At 34.7% G+C, this 27,524-nt stretch overlaps 1 protein-coding gene across 2 annotated transcripts in view; it reads left to right on the top strand.

Moving 5' to 3' along the window:
- The window catches only part of ITGA4 (integrin subunit alpha 4), a 42,494-nt gene that overhangs the window by 12,862 nt on the left and 2,108 nt on the right, over positions 1-27,524 (top strand). The window contains exons 7-27 of one of the 2 annotated variants that reach the window (XM_067298978.1): positions 785-870; positions 1,208-1,267; positions 1,360-1,497; positions 2,621-2,732; positions 7,917-8,011; positions 8,378-8,468; positions 9,842-9,887; positions 10,265-10,419; positions 10,886-11,040; positions 14,238-14,387; positions 15,794-15,870; positions 18,802-18,952; positions 19,743-19,841; positions 20,257-20,336; positions 20,710-20,796; positions 22,044-22,134; positions 22,841-22,948; positions 23,725-23,844; positions 25,285-25,404; positions 26,556-26,654; positions 26,849-26,968. In XM_067298978.1, the coding sequence (XP_067155079.1) occupies positions 785-870; positions 1,208-1,267; positions 1,360-1,497; positions 2,621-2,732; positions 7,917-8,011; positions 8,378-8,468; positions 9,842-9,887; positions 10,265-10,419; positions 10,886-11,040; positions 14,238-14,387; positions 15,794-15,870; positions 18,802-18,952; positions 19,743-19,841; positions 20,257-20,336; positions 20,710-20,796; positions 22,044-22,134; positions 22,841-22,948; positions 23,725-23,844; positions 25,285-25,404; positions 26,556-26,654; positions 26,849-26,968 (2,240 nt within the window). The remainder of the gene's footprint in view (positions 1-784; positions 871-1,207; positions 1,268-1,359; positions 1,498-2,620; positions 2,733-7,916; positions 8,012-8,377; positions 8,469-9,841; positions 9,888-10,264; positions 10,420-10,885; positions 11,041-14,237; positions 14,388-15,793; positions 15,871-18,801; positions 18,953-19,742; positions 19,842-20,256; positions 20,337-20,709; positions 20,797-22,043; positions 22,135-22,840; positions 22,949-23,724; positions 23,845-25,284; positions 25,405-26,555; positions 26,655-26,848; positions 26,969-27,524) is intronic. The other variant, XM_067298979.1, reaches the window with a different exon arrangement.

Raw genomic sequence — 27,524 nt, 5'->3', positions numbered from 1 at the left:
TTTCAACTTAGCCATAATGAACTTCAGAAAAAGTGAGGATGACTCGTAGCTAGATTTAGGCCTCAGCCTTCCATTTGCAATTCTGTGGTTGGACTTTGCACCAAAATATGGTCCTATTTGTCAAGAGCTGTTTCCACTTATAGTACTTTGTTGTGTAGATTCATTTACAAAAACTCATGAAGTATTTTCTTATTACCCAATCAAACTTCAGCTCCAAAGTGTTCCTGAGTTCTTCATATGTGTGTGTATAAAATACAATGTTTGTATATGAATGTATATCTAAAACAATATAAACAATATATATGTACACACACATATAAGTAGTGCTACATTTCATTTTTCTGCAGTCCAGTTAAAACAATAGTTAAATTACAGAGTGGTGACAATTGAATAAAATGCTTCCACATTGCACTAAATGAACGGTTGATACTTTTTATTTGTATTACGATACAGACCCACTGAACACTTACAGAACATGCATTAACAGAAAATGTTTGCAATTTTTTAAACTGACTTTTAAAATATGACAGATAATTGAGACCTTGGGAAGAAATTAGTGTTTCTGACCCACAATAGCTCTGAGGTTGCTGGAACTTGCTGTTTTTATTGACCTTTTACTTATTTCAAAATTTTTTCTTTCTATAGTGTTTACATTGGTAGCTTGCTTGATGTCTGTATGTCAAACTCACAGTAATTTGTGGTATTGACAGCTTTTATACATCATGCTCCCTTTTCTTCTTTATGTGATATTAGAAATGTTGAGTAGTGCATTTCTAATTTACAGGATACTCTGTTGGAGCTGGGCATTTTTTGACGTCAGCTAGTACAGAAGTAATTGGAGGGGCTCCCCAACAGGAGCAGACTGGTAAAGTAAGAGATTGTTCATACTATTGGTTTGAAGAGGATTTCCTCCTGCCCCTCTACCTGTGATTTTCCAGTTTAGGTTAATGTAATAAAGACAAGTGTTAGATAATACAATTTCTCATGGGGAAAAAGGGCCAAGAAGGAATGAGGGAAAATAATCTAGATAACAGTGCTGTGAACGATGGTATTAATGAAAGGTGTGGATAAGAAATAGAGAATAGTTGTACCCTGTGATGTTGTGCGTTGCCTTGCTGATTCTCTAGCCCACACTGTAGAAAAAGCACAAAACAGTATTTCAGATTACTGCTCGCTGAACAGCACTTTTATTTTCTCTTCATTTTAGGCATACATTTTTAGCATTGAGAAGCAACTAAATATTCTATTTGAACTAAAGGGTAAAAAGGTAAGTCTTTCATGCAGCTATTCTGCGCCTTAGAACTTCCAGCATGTCTTCATAAAAATTTGAAGATAATGGGATTTCTTGTTTGCACACAGCTTGGTTCTTACTTTGGAGCTGCAGTTTGTGCTGTGGACCTGACTTCAGATGGCCTCTCAGACTTGCTAGTTGGTGCTCCAATGCAAAGTACCATTAGAGAAGAAGGAAGAGTTTTCGTTTACATCAATTCAGGTTCTGTAAGTATTTTCTCTTTGAAAACATGTAGTAATCATTCCAGTATAACAACCTAAAGAGATTTTCTATTTCTTATTGTAAGGTAGTTAAAGGTGTAGGCAAAACAACTTTAGTACCAGTATGACAATCCTATATCAACTGGTAGTGCCAAGTATTATCTGTAAAACAAACTGACTTTCTAGCAAGAGCAGAATGTGTGGAAAAACAGCAGCAGGACTCTGTAGCATATGTACACGTCAAATGCTAGCTGTATAAGCTTTAACACATTATTTACACTAGTGTTGAAACTGAAGACAGTCTGGTTGTGTTTCATAGTAACTTGTGATAGTTACAGCCTGCTACTGCTTGCTACAGCAAGCTATCTTCCATTGCCATGCTTACTGCTAAACTGGCATGTTAAGAGCAACTTATTTAGCACTTCCAAAGCAAACAGGGAATGAAAAATTTGTGTGCAATTAGTAGTAGAAGTAAGGAAGAGCACTGGTAGATCTGTTAATATTTCCCAGTTTGGCAAATAAATAAGCTGGACAGACCATGTATTAGAATCAGCTTCCTTTTATTCTTTGTAGGTATCAGAAGTGAAAGTATAATCACTCTATTTTTTGTCTGCTTTTGAATTTATTTGGCGTTGTTAATTTTATCTTCATATCTATTTTCCATCCCTCCTCCCCACACTGATACACATTCATTATTTTATAGTTGTAGTTAACATTTTCTTACCAGGAATGTGTTCCTCACAGAGAATTAAGTCACTCTAGGACACCTTCAAATTACCAAAGCAAACACTGTAGCTCTGAAGCAGCTACTAGTTACTACCTTTTTAGCGCACACATGTGCATACACACACGCGTGCACACACTGTTTTCTCAGTGCTATAAGTACCTGCACTCTGATATAAGCTTGCTGTTGCTTAGAGGCGTTTACTATGGCAACACATTGCTGTTCTCTTTCTTAAAGAACAACTAAATATTGGTGAATATCTTTGATAATTCTGGCTTGTGCACCAAGGAGATCAGTATGATTTTCTCTTACCATCCAAAAGCAGTTTAACATTTTGAGTAATCATCCAAGTCATCTGGAACACCCTTTGTTAATGTACTGTTCAATGATTATGTTTTCCTTCAGGAGGCAAAGATGGTAGAACTAGACATAGAGCTCAGTGGGAGTGACTCATATGCAGCCAGGTTTGGAGAGTCCATAGCCAATCTAGGAGACATTGATAATGATGGTTTTGAAGGTAAGTATCAAAAAAAAAAACTGGTTTTAATTCTCACTGAGCAGTGGGCTGCCAGAATAAACAGGAGGATTATGAAAGGGTGAGAAGACTTTAAAGCCTTTCATTTCTAGGTCATTGATTTGAAATGCAGCTGATTCATAGTCATTAATGTGTAATACCAACAGGTTAGTTTCTGTTGGTTTAGTAAAGGACATAAGCATAAGGTGATACCATAGCCTATAACTTTGAGTGCTGGACGTCTAGAGTGGAATCCCTAATCCTGTTTTAAGCATCTGAAACAATGGTTGGGGAAGAATTTGGCAATGTTATAACATTGTAAAAAAAAATTATTCATTGAGTCAAGAGCTGCTTCTGTGTTGCCAGTAGGAAATACTGAGTACGTGAGGATAACTACAATAACCTGCAAGATGGGAGACTATCATGAGGCTGGCTACCCATTTAAGTCCCTCAGGTCACTAGTACAGGATCCCAGTGGGGCTAAGCTGGAGAACACAGGCAAGAACATCAATGGCCATGCACAGATACTGAATTCAAAATGTAATGGAGCTCTGAGGGAGCTCGCTCTTCCCATTTTTCCTATACAGGGGGATCTGTTTTAGGCACATAGAAGCTGAGTGTACACCCTTTCCCCCAGGCTGAAACACCCTGTCTAAATGTGGTAAGGTGTGGTCTGAAATTTCTATTGATATTGTTTAGGTGGAACTCGCTCAGAGGGCGGAGAGAGTCAGTTACCAGACTTCTGCATCTAACTTCTGTAATGAGTACAGGGAAAAGTATAAAAAGGATAGACACTAAAAAGGAAGCACAATTTGAAAGTTATAGATTAAAGTTATTTTATTTATAGAAAACAGATGAAAAAATAGAAGATCTGTATTAATATCTAGAATGACGGCCATGGCCTTTTACTTCCTTTCTGCTTACATTCAGGCTTTCTAAAATGTAACTGCTACAGAAATCTCCATGATCTACTGCTCCCAGCTTCTTCCCTTCTTGAGACCATGGCTGTATAGGTAGCTTGCAAAAATGCAGTTGACTAGGGGGCCTTCAGCTAGACTGAAGGCAAGCAGCAGGGAACTGGCCCAGTGCTTGCATTCATCTTGTCATGTTTTCAAACAGATAGGAATGGTCAGTGTTCCTGTTTGAAAAATTTGTATGTACTTCCCTTCAGCAGAGAGGCCGTCACAATAGGCTGTTTAGAGAGAGGATAAAAATACAGCAGGAGCTTTCTACTCTTCCAAAATTCAGGCACGGCTTAGATTTCTGTCAAAAATTGGTCTCTGTGCAGGGAGTTAACATCCTTTGTGCAAAAACTGCCAGACTTTACTGGGCTGTATCTTTATAAAGTCTCTGTTTGTCTTCATGCTTTTGAATTTCTCTTATTTGCATTTATCAACCAGTGTTCTCTTGTCACTGTTCCCTTTATCTCATGTTCTTGGTCCTGTTCTGTAACCCGCAATGCTTGGAACAGTCATTTGCTTCTTTTACAGTCTCCTCTTCCTTAAAATAGTCTTTTTTCTTCTTTGGTACCAGTTCCTTTAACTCTTCCTAGATTTCATTTGTCCTGCTTTGTATTACCTGTGCTGCTGTGCAAATTCTCCAAACGAGAGAACATTTCTTACTCGTTTACAAAGTCTTACCCGTTATTACCTACTCATTATTAAGTCAAAACGTACTATGCATTTTGCACACAACCTTCTGGTTTTGCCCCAAAGCATTTGTAAACTGCAAAGGAAAACAATATCCAAATATAGGGCTGAGGAACAGAGAAGTAAAATCAAATTAATAGCAGCGTAGCAAAATAGGTATATGACACAATATAACATACAATGGGCATCACAAAACTGCAGGGGAAGGCGTAGTAAACTTTTGAAGGGAGCTGAAAAAGATGGAGGAGATATTTAGTGACAGTAGGAAAAGAGATTTTTCTTGTAAGAAAAACAGCTGGAAGCAAAATATGAAGAGAAATTGGGTGATAGGGACCATTTGTCTGTAGTAAGTAATAAAAAAGCACAGCAGAGCCAACTTTTTCAATGATATAAACCTTTAGTATCAGCCCTGTGAAGATAATGGCACGCGTGTTGGTGTAGAACCTAACCCCACCCCCCCCAAACATATGTTTTGCTTTAATTAGACAGCATAACTTGGCTGTCCTATTTTCATCTCACCAGTAGAGAGACATAACATGTTTTGCGTATCTTAGTCACTGAAGTATGGATTCAGTCAGTATGGATTCAATCAGAGAACCATTCAGCTAAGCCAAGTCATCAGAACTTTGCTTTTCTTGTGTTTTTGGTGTGGTGCAACATACCATCTTTCAAATTTGCAGATAGTTCAGTTATGTTTCATTTGTGAATGAAATTTCACAATTACTAATTTATACTGGTGAATTTTAAGATACTGTAATTCATTCTCCTTTTCCCCCCTCTTTTTTGGTAAATGTCCTCTGGCTATTTGAACCAGGGGGTTTTTTGGTAATGTTTTGGTAAGGGCTGTTAAGGGTTTGTTTGTTTGTGTTAGCACACCCATCTGGGATTAAATCATCTAGGCATAAAACATATTCCTTTGTTTAAACCAGCTACCTTCATTTCCATGCTGAATGCCCATTCAAGCCTATCAGCTGTTAAGAACATTTCAGAGGAAAATAAATCGTTCATTTTAGTCAATGTAAAGAGTACTTGTGCTTCAGTGATTTAACCCATGTGGGAATAGCAGAGTGCGGGAAAAATCATCATAGTTTCAGAAATGCAAGGCAATTTTTTTTTTAAAGGCCATGATCATTTTGGCTACTCTGCATGAAAGCCTCTTAGGGGCCAAATTCAGTATTGTTAGAAAACAGATTTTGGACTGAAAAAAATTAATGCCTGTGGTTGGCCCTTGTTTTCCAGAACCATAGTGCTTCAGGCATAATGATGTTAGTGTCCTGGTCTGTATTATTCTATTTGCCTTAATTTTTAGCACTTGCTTCTGAATTCAGTCATATCAATTTGGTCAGGCATAACATGCATCATGATTTGGCTTTCTTTAACTTTTCTTTGTACATGAGCTGAATAAAAGTAATATTCAGCCCATTAAAGACTAAAAAGTGATGCTATACTTACAGTTTCCTAAGAATGTAGTGCATTGCTTTTTCCTCTTAACTCAATTTTAATGATTTTTTTGCTTTATTCTGTGATTACATCTGTGTGCAAATCAAAATTTGATTGCATGAAGTAATAATGCTGCATTTTGGGAGCACCTTCTTTCTTTTCATCTCTATCAAGTGACATTAATTTTATTTTCTAATTTAAAGTGAATGTATCTTGCTATTGTTGAAACGGTCTGCTTTTCTGTATTTTTATTTTATAAGCACTTTACATTGCTATATGTTCTTTGAGGCTCTGCTGTGTTGTGTAATGTTTGTAAAATGCCTTGTATGAAGAGGTTTTGGTGTCAGTTCAGGAGTTAAGATGTAGCTGAAATATACAATTTAAAAAAAAAATCAGTTTTGACTGTTTTCACAGCAGTGTTGAATTCTGTGGTAACAAAGTTTCATGCCTAAGTTGACATATGTATTTTATTCTGTGTCATGTTTCCATCTTGGGTAGGTGGAGTGGTGGTAGCAAGTCTTAGTAGACATGTATTTCAGACCTGGAGGGAAATGAGAAGTAAAAACAGAAATGTAGAGGATTGTCTAAGTAAAAATATTTTACAAAACAACTGTGAAAGGTATCTTACTGAAGTGGCAGAAAAATTGTCATTTCCATTACGTACCTTTGGGTATTTTAAAATGTCCTTTTGTCAGAAGGTATTATGAAGGTATTATATAGAATAACATGATTCAGGCTTTTTCTGTAGAGTCATGGATGCCCCACCAAAGTGTTTGGAATAGAAAGTTGTTGGGTTTTTTTTCCATAATACCTATGTTTGTATGTAAGAGAACATTTTTGTCGGTACGTCTAATTTTGCTTTTTACTACAGTATGGACAACCCATATACGTGTTTCTAACTCTTTAGGTTTTAATTTTTAAAATTTCAGAAAACCCATATTTTTTTTCCACCTACCTGTTTGTGGAAATAAGTATGAGTTAAAGGTATTGTTCTTTCATCCCATGCTTAGTATATTTATGCTGCATGAGGGATCCTGGATTTGGGTCATCTTGGTCAGGCTAGTTTGTTTTTTACACTTACTGAATACAGAAACAGTATTGAGAGCAAGTACCAGGACCAAGACTCCCTGCTCACAGCTAAGTTAATCTATGCAGCAGTTACATAGGCAAGGTCTTTCTTCTGCAACACGTGTCATGTTTGCTCAGTGCCACACATTTCACAAGATAGCAAATGCTTTGTCTTGATGCGGGAGAGATGGGTTTGAATTTCCATAGGCTGAGGACTGCATGTAGTCCAAGTCTCATTTCTGGGATAAGTTTTCTAATCGCTAGACTATTAAATACAGAGTGCTACTCAATGGTCCCTTATAAAAGAAAGCAGAATTTTGAGAGTGAGAGCTCTAGTGTCTGTATCTGTTAGATCTATTCAAAGCATATATACCAAACTGGGGCCTGGGGATGATCCAGACTATATTTTGCAGCCCGGTTATTTTTGTGTAGAAGATTAGACACCTGCCTACTCAAGGTCGGATACTTTCAGAAGCAGAGCTGATGGTGCCTGGGAAACTCTCAGGTGAAGGCAAGATGCAAGTTGTGAATTTAGCCACTGCCAGGATCATGAAGGTGCTGGGCAAGACTTTTGTGAACTGTCCTTGGGATGTCTGAGCGCCACCTGAGCTCCATCTGCAGCATGAGTATGAAAGAGGACAGAAACTATACAGCCATTTTCTTCATATCATGAGTCCCTTTTCCAAACTGGGTAGTTCCAGGAGCCCTTCCGCTTCCTCCAAGAGGCAAAATGAGCTGTCACTCTGAAGCTGTTATGAAAACAACTGTGGTCAAAATCAGATGTATACAAATTGCACAGCTGTACAGCATCCACTTCTCAGATTACCAGATCAGATCTCTGCTTTCAAGTGGTGTACACCTATATTTGTTATAAATGCATCTACATTTGTCATAGGGATGGTACAGTCTGCCGATTTCTCTTGCTGAAAAGGTTATAAAAATCTGCAGACATTCTACAAATAATATAATATGCATGTAACATAAAGACTTAAAAATTATTACTATCTCTCATTAAACTGTTTTTCTACAGATGTAGCAATTGGGGCTCCACAGGAAGATAATCTAAAAGGAGTTATTTATATATACAATGGCAGGGAAGATGGAATAACTCCATCCTTTTCACAGGTATGCTTTTTCTATTATAAAAAAAAAAAAAATCAATCCAGAAAAGCCTTGAGTTCAAATTTGAGCCTGTTTTCTGTAATTTAACCTTCAGAACAGCTGAATTACTTTAAAACAAATGAATTTCAGAATATTTTTACATAGCCTGTGATTTCTAGTCATAATATATAACCCGTAACAAAAAAAAGTTTTAGAGGCTTCAGACAGGATTTCTGGGGGTATAATATTTGCAGCAATGGAGGAATATTACTTTCAAAGGTATACGTTCACAGGCAAGTAGCTGCCTTCAGAGGCAGGACGATTGTGCTAACATACTCAAAGATTAGCTTTCCAAGAATAATCTTCTTTTATTTTTCCCCTCTCCTTCAGAGAATACAAGGACATCATGTCAGTAATGCTTTAAGCATGTTTGGACAATCCATATCAAGCGGCATTGATGCAGATAACAATGGTTATCAAGGTGAATTAAACAATTTTGTTTATTTTTGTTTATGTGACAGTAGAAATGAATAGGGAACAACCCAACCATGCTCCTTGTTACTCCTTCCAAGAGCAAAATCTGTTATTAAGATGACATGTCATATCTTGCATTTGGGAAAGAAAAAAAAATGATGGGGTAAAACTGAGGGCAAGCAGTCAGTTTTTTACGGTCATCTAACTATTATCGAAGGGCTCAGAAAGATGTGATAGTGCATAGTACAGAGGAGGAAGAAAAACATGATTTTTGGTTTTATGGCAACCACTTCCTCTGCAAATGTCACAGTGAGCTAGGTTGGTCACCAAAAGTATGTCTACTCTTCAGGTTAGTGTGCTAACCTGAAAATCTTATATGTCTTTACGTAGTCTGGATCTTGTCATGACTTGTTTAGCTCAGTGACTCTCAGGCTGTTCATCAGCAATTAATTTCCATGGCCTCGGGGTTCAGAGCACTGGATTAAGAATGTTGTGGAATTCTTGTGGGTGTGACACAGAAGCGCTAATTTGGTATAAAACAATTTGGCTGGTTTCAAATATATACTCATTGTTTCAAACATATTGCCAAAATATTTTGACATTGTACAGATAGGTGTTATGTCAGATCAGGTACTGTCTGTCCTGCCCCTATGGGTATAAAAGCATAAAGTTATCATAAACTTAATTTTGTGTGCTCTGACTATTTCCACAGAAATGTGAATTTGTAATACTGGGTTAACAGGAAGTGAACAGGTAGTCTGTGCTTTCAGGCCATCTGCTGTTGCTTTTTAGGGAGCTGTGCTCTCATCATCTGAAAAGTTTACTCTTGTTTTCTCACTTGAGAAATTGTACTGTGTATATTTCTTCCCTTATCACATGAATAGTTTTCTGTTAATTTGGAATAAAATAACAAATCTATACTTTTTTATATCTGTCTATTTATAGTTTTTATATATAAATATATATAAACACACTTCATACATATATAAAAATTCAATTTTACTATATCTATGTATGTGTATATATACAGCAAAACTAAATATTTGAGTTACAAAGGAGGCAAGGACCTCCTGTTCAGCTGAATTGTGCTTCATTGTCAGCCCCTTAAACTTGGCATGGAAATCAAATCATCACATTACCAATATCTGCAAGTCCAGACAAATTAGTATGCAGCTTTAAGGGACAGGGAGCAAGTGTTTGAGGAATCATTTTCTGTACAGATAAGTACATCTTTGAATATTAACATAACCCTTATAATAAATAATGGGCAAAGAGTGTTTTAATGCTATCCAAAAACGAGTGTACTACAAAATGCTTGTACCTGAGAAGTAATTCTTGTTGAGTAAAGATGCTTATTATTTTTTTTGTTTATTTCTACAGATGTAGCAGTTGGTGCATTTCTCTCCAATTCTGCTGTGCTGCTGAGGTGAGGTTGTTGCGTTTCAATTCTTAAAGATCATGCAATTTAATTGTAAATTTTTAGATGTAATTAAAAAAAAATAGTAGGATGTTTTGGCTTCATGCTGCTCTTTGTGGTGTTTTGAATTTCAGTCATTAAGCTCTAGAATGCTCTATAACTGGTATGTTTAACTAAACATCTTGGAGAAAAAGAAAATATTATTCTTAAACTCCTTGAGGCAATAAAAATTTCACATACAGACAGCTATTTGGATTCTTAAGAATGCATAATTTAAGAAGATACCTTAAAAATGATAATTTTAAAATATAAAAAATAGATTCTGAAGAGATTCTGTAAGTTGATTCTGAAGCATTTTCTGAACGTTAACTCTTTTGTATTCTTAGAACAAAACCAGTGATAATTGTTGAAGCTTCTTTAAAACACCCTGATTCAATAAATCGAACTAATTTAAACTGCATGGAAAATGACCAGCCTGCCATCTGTATGAATTTAAAGATATGCTTTACGTATACAGGACGAGAGGTACCTGGCTATATTGGTAAGCTGCTTGGAAAAAAAAAATCCAGTTAATGTATTCATTTGAATAAGAAATGAACCTATTTAGAAAATAATAATATTGGTATTTAATAATCCACTAATCTGAGCTCAGTATAAAATGAAAAATTAAAAGCTTGGGGCAAAGTCAGCCCCGTAAGTAACTGAAGCAAGTTTTCTTTAAACAGATTCTGGTGGAAAAATATAAATAGAACTTGCTAAAACGAGTTTCATTTAAAGCATGCATCTGGGATCAATCACTATGCAATCAATTCTCAGAGGGCTAGAAGCTTTCATTAGCGGTGGATTTGTCTCAGGGAATTTGTAAAGGGAGCATTTTGAGGTTGATATTATGGAACATTCTCAAGAGAATATGAGTCAGAAGATATAATTTTTATCATAAATTCATGAAAATTATTATGCCTAAAAAGTTTTTGTAACTTTTATTTTCCCTGATTTTAATTTTGTAGTTTTGTTTTATAATCTGAGTGTGGACGTGAACAGAAAAGCAGATACACAAGCGAGATTTTATTTTTCTTCCAATGGAACATCTGATACAACCTCTGGAAATATAAAGATTTATAGCAAGAACATTGCCTGCAAAGATCATCCAGCATTTATGAGGGTAATGTAATCTTCGATGTGTATTGTACTGTAAATCCTTTGCTGTCCTTTAAAAGGACATCTGCTGCAAAATAACTTGTATTTTATTTACAGCTCCATTACATAATTAGAAAAGTACAATATTTCTGTTGATAACTTCCACAATTAAGACCTTTTAGTTCTGGTGCTTTTTCAGTGTTTATGGGAAAGTCAATGGGCCTGTCATCTCTTATGTCAGCAAGAATGTGCATAATAATTATCACAGTGATGAAGGATATAAGCATTTCTTGCCTTTTTTTCCACCCTATTTTATAGAAAGCAGATCACAGATTGATGCCAATTTTGTATCAACTAAGAAACATGATATAGCATACGTTTTCTACTGAATGATTCTGACAGAACTTTAATATCTACCTTGTTTGTTAATGCAAACCCTTTAAACTGATAATTACACAGAGAATGTTTATTATGTAATTTTTAACCATTTCAAAGAACATATCTAAGGTCTTGCACTCCTTCTTACTGTGAGTGGAAGAGGTAGACTCACCTGATAAGAAAGGAACCCATTCCTGATCCATAGGAGGTGAAATGAATCGATTGCTAGAAGTGAGTCTGCAGCTGGAGGTTTATAGTGTAGTCCGTTTTGTGAATTTGTTGCAAGGAGCCAAAGGCCTGCTTGCAGGGCATGAACAAGAAGACCTGTTTGGAATTCTTCAGTTTCTCCCTGCAAGGGAGGCAGCACTCATCTAGGGAAATACTTGGTTAGAGAATCAGATGTGGAAAAGGGGAGGAAGAGCAGCCCATGGGAGTTTCATGAATGAATTTAGGGCTGAACAATTCTGATAAAGAACATGCACTGTGCCAACAACTGACCTCTATTCTACTCTTATAAGCAAAGGCTGCACAGATACATATCCTTCTCCTGGACATCTCAGCCTGAATCCTGGACTGCATTCGTAGTGAACGTGGTTACAGTTCTCTATTTGTGAAGGTGAAGATGTAGAAAAGACCTTTGTCACAGAAGAAACCTGCTAGTAGAATTGCTTAGGAAGAGAAGCTGCAGAGGTAGAAGCTCTGCAAGAGGAATGCGTATTCAGCAGGATGCTGTTGGAAACATGCAAGATAAGATGCCAGCCAGATAGGAAGGCCTGTACCAACACCATTAATAGACATGATATTAGCTACTCTGCAGGAGGAAGTTGGCCATTTGGTATCCTCGAAAGCTGATGATCCATCCAGCAGCAGCTATCCTTTGAGATTAAGGATGGTATCGACTTGGAAACAAATTAATAAGAATCTAGTCAGTGAGATTCTAACCCCCAATAGTCTCAAGGTCACTGCTGCCCTAGAGGAAATGATATTCATGTTTGATTAATGCCTCTGAAGCGTGAATGGGGGATCTATCTTGAAAGGACAAACAATCACAATCTGAACAAGGCTTAGAACATTCATAAGGCCATTGGTTGGACAAGAAAAAAATAAAATGAATCCATCTGCCAAACATTTTAGAAGCTTGTCTACTCCAACAAAAAAAATTGGAAAATAAATGGGAAGAACTTGAAGTCCTAGTACACAGTGAAACAATCAGAACAGTGGACACAGAGGAACTGTGTTGTATTAAACTCAGAAGTAATAGACTTATCTCCTGTAAGATGTTATCAAAGCGAAAAAGAATTCTTTAAAGAAATATTAAGGACAGGGAATATTTAGATGGAGGTGGGGGAAAGCATAATAAAATAATGAACTAGCTTGTCTAGCCTTTTCTTTAAAATCTTTAAGGTAGTAGTTCCATGACCTTTTGAAACCAGCATCTATCAGGGTGACTGGTGCGGTTTTCCAGCCTCTGTGCAGGATCAACAGACTTAATATTCTACAATTACATAAAACCTGCACAGAAAAAGACTCCCATGTATTTTTCTTCTTCCTTCCTTTTATTTATGTTTTGTTTATGACATCATTAAAAGCCAATTCTTCAAGATAAAGCTTCAGGGTGGAAAGGAAGCCTCTGTTATCTACTGGAAAATTGCCCAGATGCATCTCAACTGGTAGCTGCACCTAAGTGAATGTTACTTAAAGGAGCAGTGGCAAATTGCCCACTTACAAGAGTTTTGTATGCTAAGAGGGATCTGACTGACAGCTGACCTTGTATAGATTGCTTTACCAGCATCAGCAAGTATTTGTGTAGGAGGAAGAACATGATGTGGCTTGTCATTCCTATAGTCTACCATTAGAATTTTCCCTCCGTATAAATCAATTTTCTTAAAAATTCCTAATTGCAGCATTATGTAACTCACCTTCCCCTCACTGAGGTTTCTGCACTTGTATGAAGCTACTAAAGTTAAGTAAGTGTGAATGTCTGTCAAGTACAATCCTTGCAAGAGACCATGTACATTTTACATTTTTGGGTAAAGAGTAATTAATAGCTAATTAGTATAATGAAAGTAATATAAAGTAGATGCAGAGAAGACCTTGTGGAAAATTATTATGAATTAGATAACATGCGATTTGGTTAAAGCAAGCTTGTAGATAAGAATTAAAGTAGTGGCCATGTGGAGGGACAATCAGTGGCTGTCTATCTCATACACTTAGGGAATAATTTAATCAGGTTTGCTATTGTAGTACTCAGTGCTTCAAGCTGTTCAGTTTTCACAAGTAGATAATTTGGGCTCTGATTTGCAACATTCCTACACAGTCAAGGTTTCATGTCAAAATGGTCATTTACTGAGGAGTTTAATCTTCTTAGTGTGAAGTAGGAAATATAAAGGAAGAAAAATAAAATGCAGTTGTGAACTGATTTAGTAGTAATGTGGGAGAACTCCTTTTGACTTCATACAGAAATATCCATTCTGTTTGTCTGGAATTTTTGCCTATTTTTGTAATTGGGCAGTACAGCATTCCATAGGTATGTAAAGAAGTATTGTTGACTGAAGTAAGGTAGGTTGCTATTCAGTCAAACATCTTTTATTAAAAGAATCTTCAGTTCTGAAATGCCTGATGCTGTCATTGAATGTATTATGCTTTTCTGTATTTCTGATTACTTTTTTAAGTGACAAAGATGTCTGGAAAAATACATGAGCAGTATGGCTTAAGAAATTATTTTACATGTAAAAAATAAGTGTTCCTCTTTAGGTTAGTTCTAGGGATTTTTATAATCTTTAAAACATATGCATACATGTTTTGTCTTATATGATTAACTCATTAGGTTTCCAATTTTCATAGAAAGATGTAAGGGATATCTTGACTCCTATACATGTTGAAGCAAGTTATCATCTGGGGCATCACATTCTACAAAAAAGAAGCAATGAAGAATTTTCACCACTTCAACCAGTTCTTCAAAGGAGAAAAGAAAAAGATGTTATAAAAAGCAAGGTTAGTATATGATTTTTTTTCAAATGCAATAAATAAATATTCATGTTTTAGTCTTTAGATAAAAGAAACTTCACATAGTAATAGCATGTGAAGGAATGTATTTTCCAGACCAGCACCTAGTGCCTGGATCTTATTTAATAAACTGGTATGATTTAAAAAAAAAAAAAAAAAAAAAAGCTTAATTTTGGTTAAATGATTTTGTTTGCAGAACCTGTATCTAATTTATATTATGATTAAAAAAAAAGTGTGCAGAGAACTTTTAAGAATATATAATATTATATATATATAAAATATACATGTATGTGTAAATATATACATGTATGTGTGTATATATATATAATATACAATTTATATATACACGCACATATACGTACACACACATCTTGGAGCACACGGGTATGTAATTCATCCTTTAAAATATATTTCTGGAATTTTTTTTTATAACTTCTTCAGCTACACAGGATGAGTCACTTTCCAGTATAAAATTGTCCTTTAAAATGAATTCTGTGTTAAATATCTAATATCGTGTTTGTTTTAAACTGTTTCAACAATGTTGCTGAAATATTAATTCTGTGACAGTATTCCAGGTTTTCAAAAGCAGTTGGGGGGGAACAGCATATTCTGTATCCTTAAATGAATATGAAATTGACTTTTTTTTTCCCCCAGACCTAAGAGACTTTTACTCTGACTTAAGCAAAAGACAGGATGCTCTGAATTTTTAATGACCAGATGGTCATAGAAATATTATGACTTCTCACAAACAGTAAGCTTCACATAATTCAGATATAGTTGACAATCAGAACTTCAAGATGTCTGAAAGCTCCTTTTAAATGGCATTTTTTTCCCTTTGGTCTTCATCCAGTATTTTGTTTTAGGAACTACACAGTCTGAGAGAGAGACAGGCTCTTGTTGAATATAGGGACATAATTGTGCTCTGTAGAATACTGACAACCAAGGCACTGACACAACCAGCCCATGGTATCTCTAGGCTCATCAAATCTACAATACGATAAGTAAAGTTTGTGTAATAAAACTCTCTTGCAAGACTTACTGTTCCATATCATTAGGAGAGATTGCAGAGGCCTCTGTTCTGGATCCATTAAAACACTCTGCCCTTTTTATGTACTGCTTTTAAAGTTGGCTGACACCAAGCCACTGGTTTAACTGTGAGAGACTGAGAACTGGTATAGAATGTTGTTATTCTAGATACACAGAATGTGTTTGGAAAATGGCAAATCATAGCCTGAAAGAGTTGTTTTTATGAGCAAGGACTATTAGCGAATTCCGGATACTAGGTAACAAGGTGATAGATTTCTTTTTTTTTTTTTTTTGAAAATACTTTTACTCAGTATAATCTACATAGTATACTAAAATGCTTTTTTTTTTTTTTTTTTGGTCTTTTATAGTTTGTTTTTGCAAGGCTTTGCTCCCAAGAAAATTGTTCTGCTGACCTGAGAGTTTCTGGAAAAGTTGCTTTTCCGAAGTAAGTATAATGTAGCTTTCATTTGCAGAAAGTGACTCAATAAGATTTTATCTAAATTGTTTCTTAATCTTTTGTACATAAAGAAAACTAATTTGCAAAAGTAGACTATGGAATCCCTAGAAAAAATACAAGGAATAATGTTGAAGAATATTTCTAAATTATAAATCTTCCAGGAAATGTAACAGAAATGTATATAATTGAACTATTCTTGCCTAATCAGAAGATTTTACAGCCTATAAAGCATAACTGCTTGACAAAAAGATAAATTTGTAGTTCTACATTTCACACATAAATTTGCTAAGGTAGAGAGCTCAATGTACATTCAATAGGTAGACCCCATAACTACTGTTAAATTGACAAACTATCAACTACTTCTGCTACTCTTATGGAGATATTAAGATACTATACTTGCACTGTACAAAAGAAGATACTTCAGTTTTGTACTAAAAGATTGTTATATTTAGTATTTCAATTATAAAATAATTAAGTGATTCTTTTTCCTTATTCACTTAAGAATATTATATCTTCAGTTTTATGCTGCTGATTGAGACACCAGTTGGTTGGGTATTTTGTGAGGTTTAGAGTCTTTTTCCTTAGGTGAACTAGCTTGCATTTTCCAAAACTAATTTTGTTTTGCATTTTTTTTCATTTACATCCCTATTTTTTTAGATCCCTTTCAGTATGTTTCAGTTTTTCTTATTCCTTCCAATTATGTATCTTGTTTAAATTCTATTATCATGCAAGATCATTAATACACTGTCGAAGTATTTAAATATAATTCAAATTAGAGTTGCAGAATCTGTACTATACTAAAAAATCCTCTGTGAGATATTCATCATCATCTTTCCAAAGTTTTAAACCATGTACCATTATTTCTACTCAAGATAATTTTTAATTATTTGATTTTAATATCTTATCATCCCAACCTTTTTTCTTTATTCAATATTATGCTTAGAAGCAGGAATGAGGGGCTATTGGTGTGCAAAAACAGGGAAGCTGTACTTGTGAATCTCAGCTAGTTAGGTATTTTGCGTGTGACCTGGGCTTTCCTGTGTAATTTGTCACTTTTAAAGTTGATTCTATTTTAATCGAAATACTAAGTTTATCTTGTAGAACAACCTAGAATGACACACAAAGGTGATGACAGTCAACGTAATACTGATTAATCACACCTGTGTGATTCTGAGCACAAACAATTTCATCTTCATAGCTCCCAGAATAAGGCCTATACCGTAAGTCCTCAGCCCTTCCTTTTCCTGAGGCTTTAAGATTTATTTCGTTCGAATAATTTTGAGCTTTTCAGGGAAAAAATGTGCAGCATTTTCATCTGTGATATTAGCAATGCAGTTTTTTAAGTACTTCAAAGCTCTAAGAAAGGAAAACAGATCACAACATATCTGTTTGGCATTAGGTACTGGAGAACAATAGCAGCTTTTCAGTGTAAATAAATAGGCTAAATATCTTAATAAAGTGTGAAGTATCACCCTATATTACATTGTGCCTCCAGTATCTCGATTAAAAACTAGTTAGTTGTGAAGGATTCATTTATTTTGTCTAGACAGAATGCATTCATTATCCATGAACAGCAAAGCAAACAGTTTTAGTTTGAAAAGAATGACATCAAGTAGGGGTGTCACTGTAATGCCTTAGTTACTGAGTTATGAGTCTTCATGTATACACTTTCATGTTCTCTTTAAATTGCTTAGATTCTGGCCTGCTCTGTGGTTTTCTAGTCTGCATCATGCATTTTTTAATGATCTATGATTACCAGGGAAATGCTGTAGTTAAGCTTTGTTGTAGTCCCAGATGCGTACCTGGTGCTTCTGTGTACTTGTGTATTAAACTGGTGGGCATCTTTGTGACGGTGTTAACAAATTCAGTGGTAATGTATAAAAGAAAGTTGAATGGTAAATAGATAACTAATAAAATAGCTTTAAAATTTAAACTAAACTAAAGTCAAGCTACTCAAATATTAACATTGTATTTTGCTTTAATTTGCTTTTGTCTTGGAACCTATCTGCTTATGCAGTGCTTTTACCTTCTGTTACTTGTCTAAGTGCCAACTCCTTTCCCAAAGGTGTTCAGTGACTAATGTTTTGGTTTCAAGCCAGAATATCTGATAAATGTCTATTTCTAGGCAGCCCTTCTACAAGTCTTAATTAAACTTTAATGTCAAGCTGAAGTTTACTTTTAGACCCTCATAGGGTATCTCTACTTGTAACATGATTACTGAACATTACATAGAACCTAAGACAGACATGTTCATTTACCCTCCTTGTGACCTGTTCCATATTAACTCAATCCTATACCTTGACTAAAGAGAGCTGAGGACTGTGACCAGAGAGATCAAATAATAATACTGTAATATGAAAGAACTTAAATTACTATCTCTCTTTTTTTTTTTTAATAAATTACATATTTATGTTCATGTAATATATTGGATCAGAACTGTAACATCTGAGACATAGCTTATACATATTTTTAGTATTCTTTAATGCACTAAGTACTCACATCAGGAGCCAGAGACTTCATGGTACCTCTCTGCAAAGGACTGAATTTTGAAATAATATCTGAAAATACTGTAGCAGTAGCACATTGCTATCCTTTTCTGTAAAGGAAGGGACCTGTAAAAGGCAGAACCTGATTGGTTTGATAACACCCTTCTTGCTCTCACATTAATAACCTTAGGGCTTAAAAGGTACAATATTGGAGTAGACCATCATCTAACTGTTGTGGTACCTTCAGTTAAAGGAATGAGTAAATACCTTCCTCATAATCTCCAGCTGAGTTTTTTTCAGATACTAGAGCAAAATGAAGTTAACTAAAGGAGCAGTGGAGGTTATTTTTCTGCATATAAGCTCTATATTGTTTTTCACATTGTGTTGTTCTTCACATTGTTTTTCACTTATATTCTGATCATTATTTTTATAGGCCTAATGATAAGAAAATGTATCTTGCTGTTGGAAGTACGAAGACATTGTTGTTGAATATTTCTCTGCTCAATATTGGAGATGATGCATATGAAACTGTCCTCCACATTCAAATCCCTAAAGGTCTTTATTTCATCAGAGTTTTAGAACTGGTAAGAACAAAAAAATCTCTGAAATAATAATCCTTTGATATTTGTATTTCTCAGCCAGACCTTTGCAAAATTATGGATTATGTATTGTTCAGTTTCTTTAAATATTGACAATTAAAACATCAAAAAAAAAAAAGCTGAAAAAACTCAAGTTTTGAAGTTCTTAGACTTCTAGCTGCCTAAACCACAGAATAGATGCAATTTGAACAATTTAGGTTGCTTTTAAATAATTTTAATAATAAGATATGGTGGTAACAACTGAATGAAAACAGGTGGTTTCTAAACGTACTTCAGGATGTTACTGCTACTTTTTGTCTGACATGATCACATGGGCCCGTTCTCAGTAATCACAATGATCTTGTTGAAGCTGATCTTTCACAGATTCTGAAGGCTATGTATAGTCTTATGAAGAAGTCGCAAATCAAATTATTCTCTCTTTCCCCCTTTTTAAGATAACTGATCTCACAGGTGTTTGTGTAGAATTCCCTCCCCCCCACTTCAGCAGTCGGTTTTAAACTTGAGTGGGCCTGATGCATACATCTTAGCTTCATTATTAGCAAAAAGAATGTAAAGTAATAGTATAAATTAGTCAATATAAGGATATGTTAGAGTAGTCATGAATAGGAGTAGAATATATTTGCATCAGTGAAATAACAAACACCTAGTTCAGTGAAATAAAAAACACCTAGTTTTATTGTGTGCATATTTGAAAAGTCTTAAAATGTCTTAAATCAAAATCTTAAAATGTCTGAAAAATAATTTTGAATCATTAATAATTTGTCCTTTATTTTAGGAAGAAAAACAGATACATTGTGATGTATTAGATAAAGAAATTCATGCAGTGAAACTTGAGTGCAGCGTTGGCTATTTATACGTAGATCAAAAATCAAAGGTAAACTATGTATGAGGTTCCCAGCTTTCAAAACGTTCTAAATATTTTAATAGGATTTGGAGGTGGGCACTTGTTTTTCAAAATCTCTCCCTCTTTCCCAACTAATGTCATCTTTTATCATCCTACTATCTGAATCTCTCTGCTCCTTTTAAAGTTAGTTGCTTAAACATTCTCTGGAATAGTTCATTAAGGGACTACATTGCAGTGGTTGATTGCACATGGCTTCCTAGACAATTAAGTTGACTAAAATTATGAACAAATGTGGTAGGTCAAATAGAAAGACAGTAGAAGTCTTTTCTTTCTAAAAGACTTTGGAACTAAGGAAATTATAAATGATCTTAATAAAACATTTTCATTAAAACTGTGTTAAGATACACTATCATTTGATATAAAGAAAATTTCATTTGTTCTACAGCTGGATTTTAGTTTCCTCTTGGATGCAAGCTCATTTACCAGAGCAGAAGATGACCTCAACATCATCATTAATGCTACCTGGTAAAGTCTGATTAAAAATTGCTCTGTTCAATGAAAAATATTCCTAGCTTTGGAAAACAGAATAGGGAACACTGGAAAGACTTAGTAAAGCACAATTGCAAGAAAGGACATCTATTGCAAAATCTATAGAGAAATTGAAATTACAAAAAAAAAAACCAGATAATAGCTATTTAAACAATCAGCAGATTTCTGCCAGTATAAAATGTTCTTTTTTAACGCCTAACATGTAGTTACTAATGAAATGCTTTTGTTTTAATAATCTGGAAGATACGTGTTTAATATTTGTTCATAGAAATGTATATGTAATATATGTAAATGTGTATAGCATATGACACTGCATTCTAAACTCATTTTTCTTTTTGTTTTTTTATAGTAAAAATGAAGATGTGAACACGTTGCTAGATAACACTCTAACTTTAGTTGTACCTCTAAAATATGAGATTGAATTAAATGCTCATGGGTAAGTCAGCTATTGCTATATATGCACATCCATAGAACTGTTGTCCTGTTAATCTTAGAAATTCCCAAAGTTTTTAAGAAGAAGCACAAGGTAGCTGAAAATCCTGAGAATGAGATGGCACAGCTATTTTAGGCTCTGCTATATACTTTTTTTTTTCTATTACTGTGAGGTGAGACCAATAATATGGTACTTTGAACCTGTCTCTTAACTGATTAGTCTTTCAAAAGACTGCAGGTTTTTTTGATAGAAGGAGGTATTGAGTAAGAGCACAAAAGCAGTACTTCATTTTGTTTTCCTTCAAGTTTATTTCAAACCTAAAAAAGGACTATGAGGGATATTTACATCAGGGTTTTTACAAAAAAAAATCTGAAATATATTATGAATGAAGCATTGATACCAGAATCCTGACTCTTTAAAAAAAAAAAAAAAATGCTGTATTTACTTATGTGAAAAAACACACTGAAGGACTTAATCACACACACAAAATTACGACTGAATTTTGAAAACCTGCACAATCGAGGTCTTACACACTGAATGTGATAAATGAATGCTAATCTAAGAACCAAAATAGATAGTCTATCAGTTATTCCAGTAACAGATGGCATCAGTTATTACTAGCACAGTGAGTTTTGCAGCTGTATTTTATTTGGCTGTCCAATTAAATGTTTCAAGAACAAAACGTAAAGGTATATCAGACTTCTATAGCAACTTTCTGTTGATGGCTTGCTTTCTTGAAATTGTCTTGAACAAACAGTCTAAGTTCTTGAAAAAGCAAATGAATCTTGAAAACTTAAGTTGGAGATGAAGACAGAGAGGACTGAAATCCCACTACTAAGGAACCAAAAGATACCTCAGCTGGAGGTAGAAGAGATGAACAACCATTTCTCATCACAGGGCTCACTTTGCTCCATAGAAGCCTTTTCAATGTAAAATTAGACCATGATTTTGTGTCCCCTTGATACTCAGATTCCTTGCTTAACATTGACCATATTCTGGGCTTGCTGTGGGGCATTCATGGAGCATAGTTTTTTGGTGGGAGGGGTTCTGACTTTTCTGATTCTTCTGCCTTTTTAAGAGGAAACAGTACAAAGGTAGAGAACTTCTACTCAATGTTCCTGCATTTACTTAAACGCAAATTCAGGCATATCTTCTCTTAGGATCAGTATTACTGGAGATGATATGGACCAGAATGCTATACTAATGGTATATACTATTTCTATTAATTAACAATTTCTAAACTGTTGTAGATTTGTTACACCAGCTTCATTTGTTTATGGAACAAATGAGAAAGATTCACCAGTTACTTGCATGAAGGAGAGCATCAACTTCACTTTCCATGTAAGAATTTTACTTTGTAAAACCTGTTATGCATGTTTTGAATGTGAAGGCTTAGATTTTCAGTGTCTCTAAAGACTGTCTGTATGCTCAGTAAGGGAAACTTCTAAAAGTACAGGGTTGCCAACTCCCACTTCTTAGTTATAGGAAGTGGGTGTTAATCCCTCTTTGAACACTTCTTTTGTCCTGAACAATCTTCCACTGAATGGTCAGAGAAAAAAATACTTATGCAAGCAGGATTGAAAGTGGTCTGACTTGCCCCTTTTTCCAGTCAAGAAACACTTTCAAAGGAATTATCATATGGATATCATATAGAACTGGGAATTACTCATAAGTGTATCTACAGTTATCAGTTCAGATTTGTCTCAGCTGGATTAAAAGCAGGAGTTGGACGTGAAGCTCTCCTAGTTCCTTTTGCACGTTCTACTGGAAGGCAGTCTGTATGACTTCAGGGCAGTCATAGCAGACAAGCACCACTTACTCATTGGGTTCAGAGAAGTGAAGGGTTCAATAAGCCTCCAGAATGAATTCGACAACTCATCTCTTGAAATATTACAGTTCCTAGTAGAATCGTTTCATGACAACATAACAGTGCATGCACTACCTGAACCTGTGAAATTTTTGTATTTATACTTTCTATACATGTATTTGTTAACTGAACAGCTACCATGAATTAAAGCTTCAAACATGTAACACTCTTCCCTACAAGGTTATCAGTGCAGGACCAAGCATGGCTCCAAATATAAACTTGGAGATAATGGTACCTAATGCCTTTCCACCCAACAATTTCAAATTATTCAACTTGCTGGATATCAAGGTAAGCACAGGTTACTTCATATAGTTTTAACTATATGAATTATATGAAGAAGAGAAGCAGAGCATAGCAGGAGTAGGTACTACATATGTATTCAGTTTTTATCCCTTTTTTCCAAATGTGTAATACTTCAAATTCTTACTAGAGTCCCACTGAATGCAATAAATCCATCTGTGCAAAGCTTGATCCTAGACATGCATCTGTGTATTGTGTTTGTCAGTTCTTTCCTGCTGTGGCACTGAACACTTTGTAAATAGTAGGCTACAGTGTATTTAAAAAAGAATCAGAAAACTTCTACATTGAATAATCTTTTACAATATTTTAAAGACTCTAATCCATTAAGCCTAATTATGTCACATGAAACAGAACATTTGTGGTTATGCAGAACATGTAATACACACCCTTCCTTTTTAGAGTCTTAATATTCTTTAAGAATTAGCTAAAATAGGGTGCAACAGATGCCCTATGTCTACTGTATGTCTGTATACATGCCTACAGTCAATGAATCAAACACAAATTACCTCAAGCCCCTCTCTAGCTTATTATATCCCCTTCCCAAATTGTTCTGTGTAATTAAGTGCAACAGGGAAGCATAAAAGTTAAATTTGGTGATGATGAGGCAGAATGGGCAGGAAGGGTCATCATCAGCCCCATGTATTTTAGAATTTTTGAAAGTACAAGTTACGTTCCTTTTGAGCTTCTTGCTTTTCAGAAATCTGCCTGTAATCACTATCTGATGTTTAAAAACTAAGCACTGATTTTGTTATTTTTATTTCCAGACAACTATTGGACAATGTTCCTATAATAAATATCCTAGAAATTGTAACGCAGCAGAGAAAAATGAAAACATATTAAAGGATCTTGTCACTTTCTTTTCAAAGCCTGATAAGAGACAAATGGTAAGGTCTATCTTTTGGCAGCAGTGGGAAATCAATGATTACTCAGTGTGAATGAGCCTTAAGCCAATGGTGTATTTTATATAATGAGGTCACTAGAGCAGTCTTCCACAGATTTGTGCTGGGACCTGTGATGTTCCACATAGTCATAAGTGACTAAGTAAAAGAGGTGAGAACTGAGATGAAAAAGTTGATTAATGACACTGAAGTCAATGACAATCACCTACGAAGACTGTAGAAGAATTATTTAACTAAATGAGTGGGCAATAGAATGGCAGATAAAATTCAATAACAAATTGAAAATGATGTATGTGGGAAGAAACAATCTTAATGTCAATTTTAGGAAGTATACAGTTCAAATATTTATTGCCTTTTCCATATCAACAAAATGCCATCAAATGTAACTAATAGGAACCAGATTCAAAAAAAGCAAAAGTATTCCTCCCTTTTACTGACAGATGTTGTGAATGCTAAAAATAAGGAGATTGCAAGGGAGATTAGACAAGTTAACAGGAGTAAAAGTCAAGAAGAATTACTAAACGTACTGAAATTATTCTTGGCTCAGGAAGTTCCTAATGAAAATACGTGGCAGGCTAGGAGAATATCATACATACCTGGCCTGTTCTTATTCATCCTTCAGTATCTGCTTATGGACCCTGCTGGAGACCAGATACTGGACTAGGTAGTCCAAATCAGAATTGCTATTCTAGTGTTATATTCTCCAGGATTTATTCTAGTAAAAATCCCTATGGACTAGAATGCATTTAATAAACTACAATTTTAATACTTTCATTGTAAAAAAAAATAATAATAATAATAATAATTTTTGGCTCTTAAGCAAGCAAGTTACAGAAACATCCACCACTGCTAGAGAGAGAGACTATGCACTAGAATATCAGCCGTATTTTTTTCAAGTCAGAACTTGGGCATTGCAGTCTTGCAATACAAACTTACTTATTTTTTCTTCCTCAAAGCTCTGTGAAATGGCACTGTCAACCTATGAGTGCCCTCTCACACTGTAGTAGTTAAGGACCCATCAATTATACTGGGTATACTGTTTATACTGGGTATCACATAATCACTCCTGATAAATATCATTCCTGATAAATAAATTAATTTGAATTAACAGTTAAAAACTAACATACTTATAACCAAGTTATCACAATTGTTATTTTTCTTAGTCTGAAAACACTTTAAATTTTTTTAGAATTATGACCTGTTGTCTTGTATCACTGTTAGATGGTTTCTTTGTACTGTTTCTTTAGCACCTATGATGAACAGTTCATGGATTGACAGTGATGGATGATGTTATGCCTACCCTTACATCCTGACCTGTCAAGCCCAAACACAGAGCTTTTTGTTTTACTCAGTTCCTGAATGTCTCTAGTTATTAACAAGAAATAGTTGATGAAGTTGAGTTTTATTCTTTCCCCCCCTCTACAGTACTGCATGAAAAATGACAGTCTTTGTTTACAAATATACTGCAAGCTTGGAAACATGGAAAGTGGAAAAGAAGCAACTGTTCAGTTGCATCTGGAGGCCACTCCTTCACTTTTAGAAATGGTAACGCATTTTTAATATTCAAGTGGACAATTTCAAGGCATATTTGTAATATTCTTTGCAGACTTCTTGTTAAACTATGATTAAATCCAAATAATGTTAATATCTAGAAATGATATGCAAAGTGTTACACATTTTGTTACGTTTTAAATGCTAAGTTTCAAAGCAATTTGTGAAAATGCCAGCCACCAGAATAAATGTATTTCAGATTACCGTTTTACTTTATAGCATGTATTGCTTTGCCTATTCTGGCTGGATTATGTAGTACAGCACAGTAATTGGAAATGAGGTCATGATCTGCATATAAGAAACTGAGCAACTATTGAAAAATAGTTAGTCGAGAGTATATATTAGAGTTTATTTAGTTTTCATCTGAGGAAGAGGAAGGATTCTTGACTAGAGGAAACAGTGGTCTATCCCTTCATGACACTTATTATAAAGGCAGTATTTCCTGGCCTTGCATACTGTAAATTGTTTGAAGTGTTAAGTTTATTCTAGTTTATTCTGAATAATCTAATGCTGCTCTGCCAACTGCTGTTCTATTATTTCAAGCATATTATAAAGTAGCATCCTTTTGTTAAGGTCAAAATAAATTTAAGCTTTTCAAAATGTTAAGAAGTGCCATTTAAAGACAATAAAATTAAAATGTATTTCCATAGAAAATCAGAACAGCCAGATCTAAGTTCTGAACACAGTTCTACTTTAATATTGAAGAAAACTTTTGCAGTGCACCAACTTAAGTGCCAGGGTCTTACCTTCTCTCTTGGATGAGGAGATCAATCAGTGCAGGGGGATTGTTCTGCTGTTTTGAGCTGCTTTAAGTATCATTAACAGAGAAGCTCCCAGATAAAGGAACACAGAGGAAAAAAACATCTCAAAATAGAAACTAGAATTCTGTTAACCATGTCTGTCCCCCAGACAGTGCATCTGTCATTAACTCAATTAGGATTTAATTCTAGCTCATAACTGGACTTCTCTGAAAAAAGCAGTATGGATCTGGAGTTAGGTAAAACCCCAACTGAGCTTTGTTATTGCTTTTGGTACTACTTTGTTTAGTGATTGGAAAAAGGCATAAAAGTCATTGTATGTTTGTGTGAGTGTGTGTTTCAATGTGTTGAAGTTGTTTTAAAAAGGTATGATTTTCTTTTAATCAGGATGATGCATCAGCATTGAAGTTTGAAGTAAGAGCAACAGTATCAGCAGAAAAAAATGGAAAAGTTATTGAACTACACAAGGACAAGCAAGCTGCATATGTAAGAAGTCCTTAAGTAGTGAATTTGTGATAGACTAGTTAAAATAGAAAAACCAGCAGCAATTCATATGGTGGGATTCTATACATATTTATATGCAGCCAATGAATATATTATTAATTAGTCAAGTATGTAGTTCATTTTCTTAGTTTGTTTTAGAATCAGCTAACACTAAACTTATTTTCCTCTCTCTATAGGTATACTTAGAAGGAGTGCACCACCAAAAGCCAAAATACCGTGTTACTGTCCTGATTATTGGGACAGGCTTAATAGTTGGCGTTATCTTGTTTTTGCTTCTTTCATTTATATTATGGAAGGTAGGTTTTCAGTAGTTCTCACATATTCTCAAGTCAGGAATTTACATTGTTGATGGATCTTTGAATCCATTTAGATTCATTACTGAAGTTTAAGGGATAAATAATATTTTATTATGATCTATCCTTTCTAAAGAAAAATAACTCCATGTGTAAGTTGCTTTTTCCAAAAATATTTGTTTTCCTTATTGTATCTTCTGCATATTCTACATCTTATGTTATTCAACAACACAAACCTCTTCCCATATTTTATATTGTATCTAAAGTTTATAAAATTAGATCAAAAGGAACATTTTTGTGGGCTGCTGCTCCACATTTAATGTCCTTTTTTAACACCTGATCAGTAATTGTTTACAACATAGCTGGTCAGAATAAAATGTTTTAGATTTTAAGCTGCTATATAAATGCTAACAAATCCTACGCATAAGTAGCAAAAGGAAAGGTTGAATGAAGCAGCTACTCTGACAAGTGATTAAGCAATTGTAAGCTTTACTGACACACAGACTTTCTCCATTTGTCATTTTTCCAGGAAAGTGTAGAAATGAAAGATTTAAATCGT

This window comes from Apteryx mantelli, chromosome 6, assembly GCF_036417845.1.
Source record: "Apteryx mantelli isolate bAptMan1 chromosome 6, bAptMan1.hap1, whole genome shotgun sequence".
Lineage (NCBI taxonomy): Eukaryota > Metazoa > Chordata > Aves > Apterygiformes > Apterygidae > Apteryx > Apteryx mantelli.
Note: the sequence above shows the minus strand (reverse complement) of the source record. Positions and strands in the feature narration are given on the sequence as shown.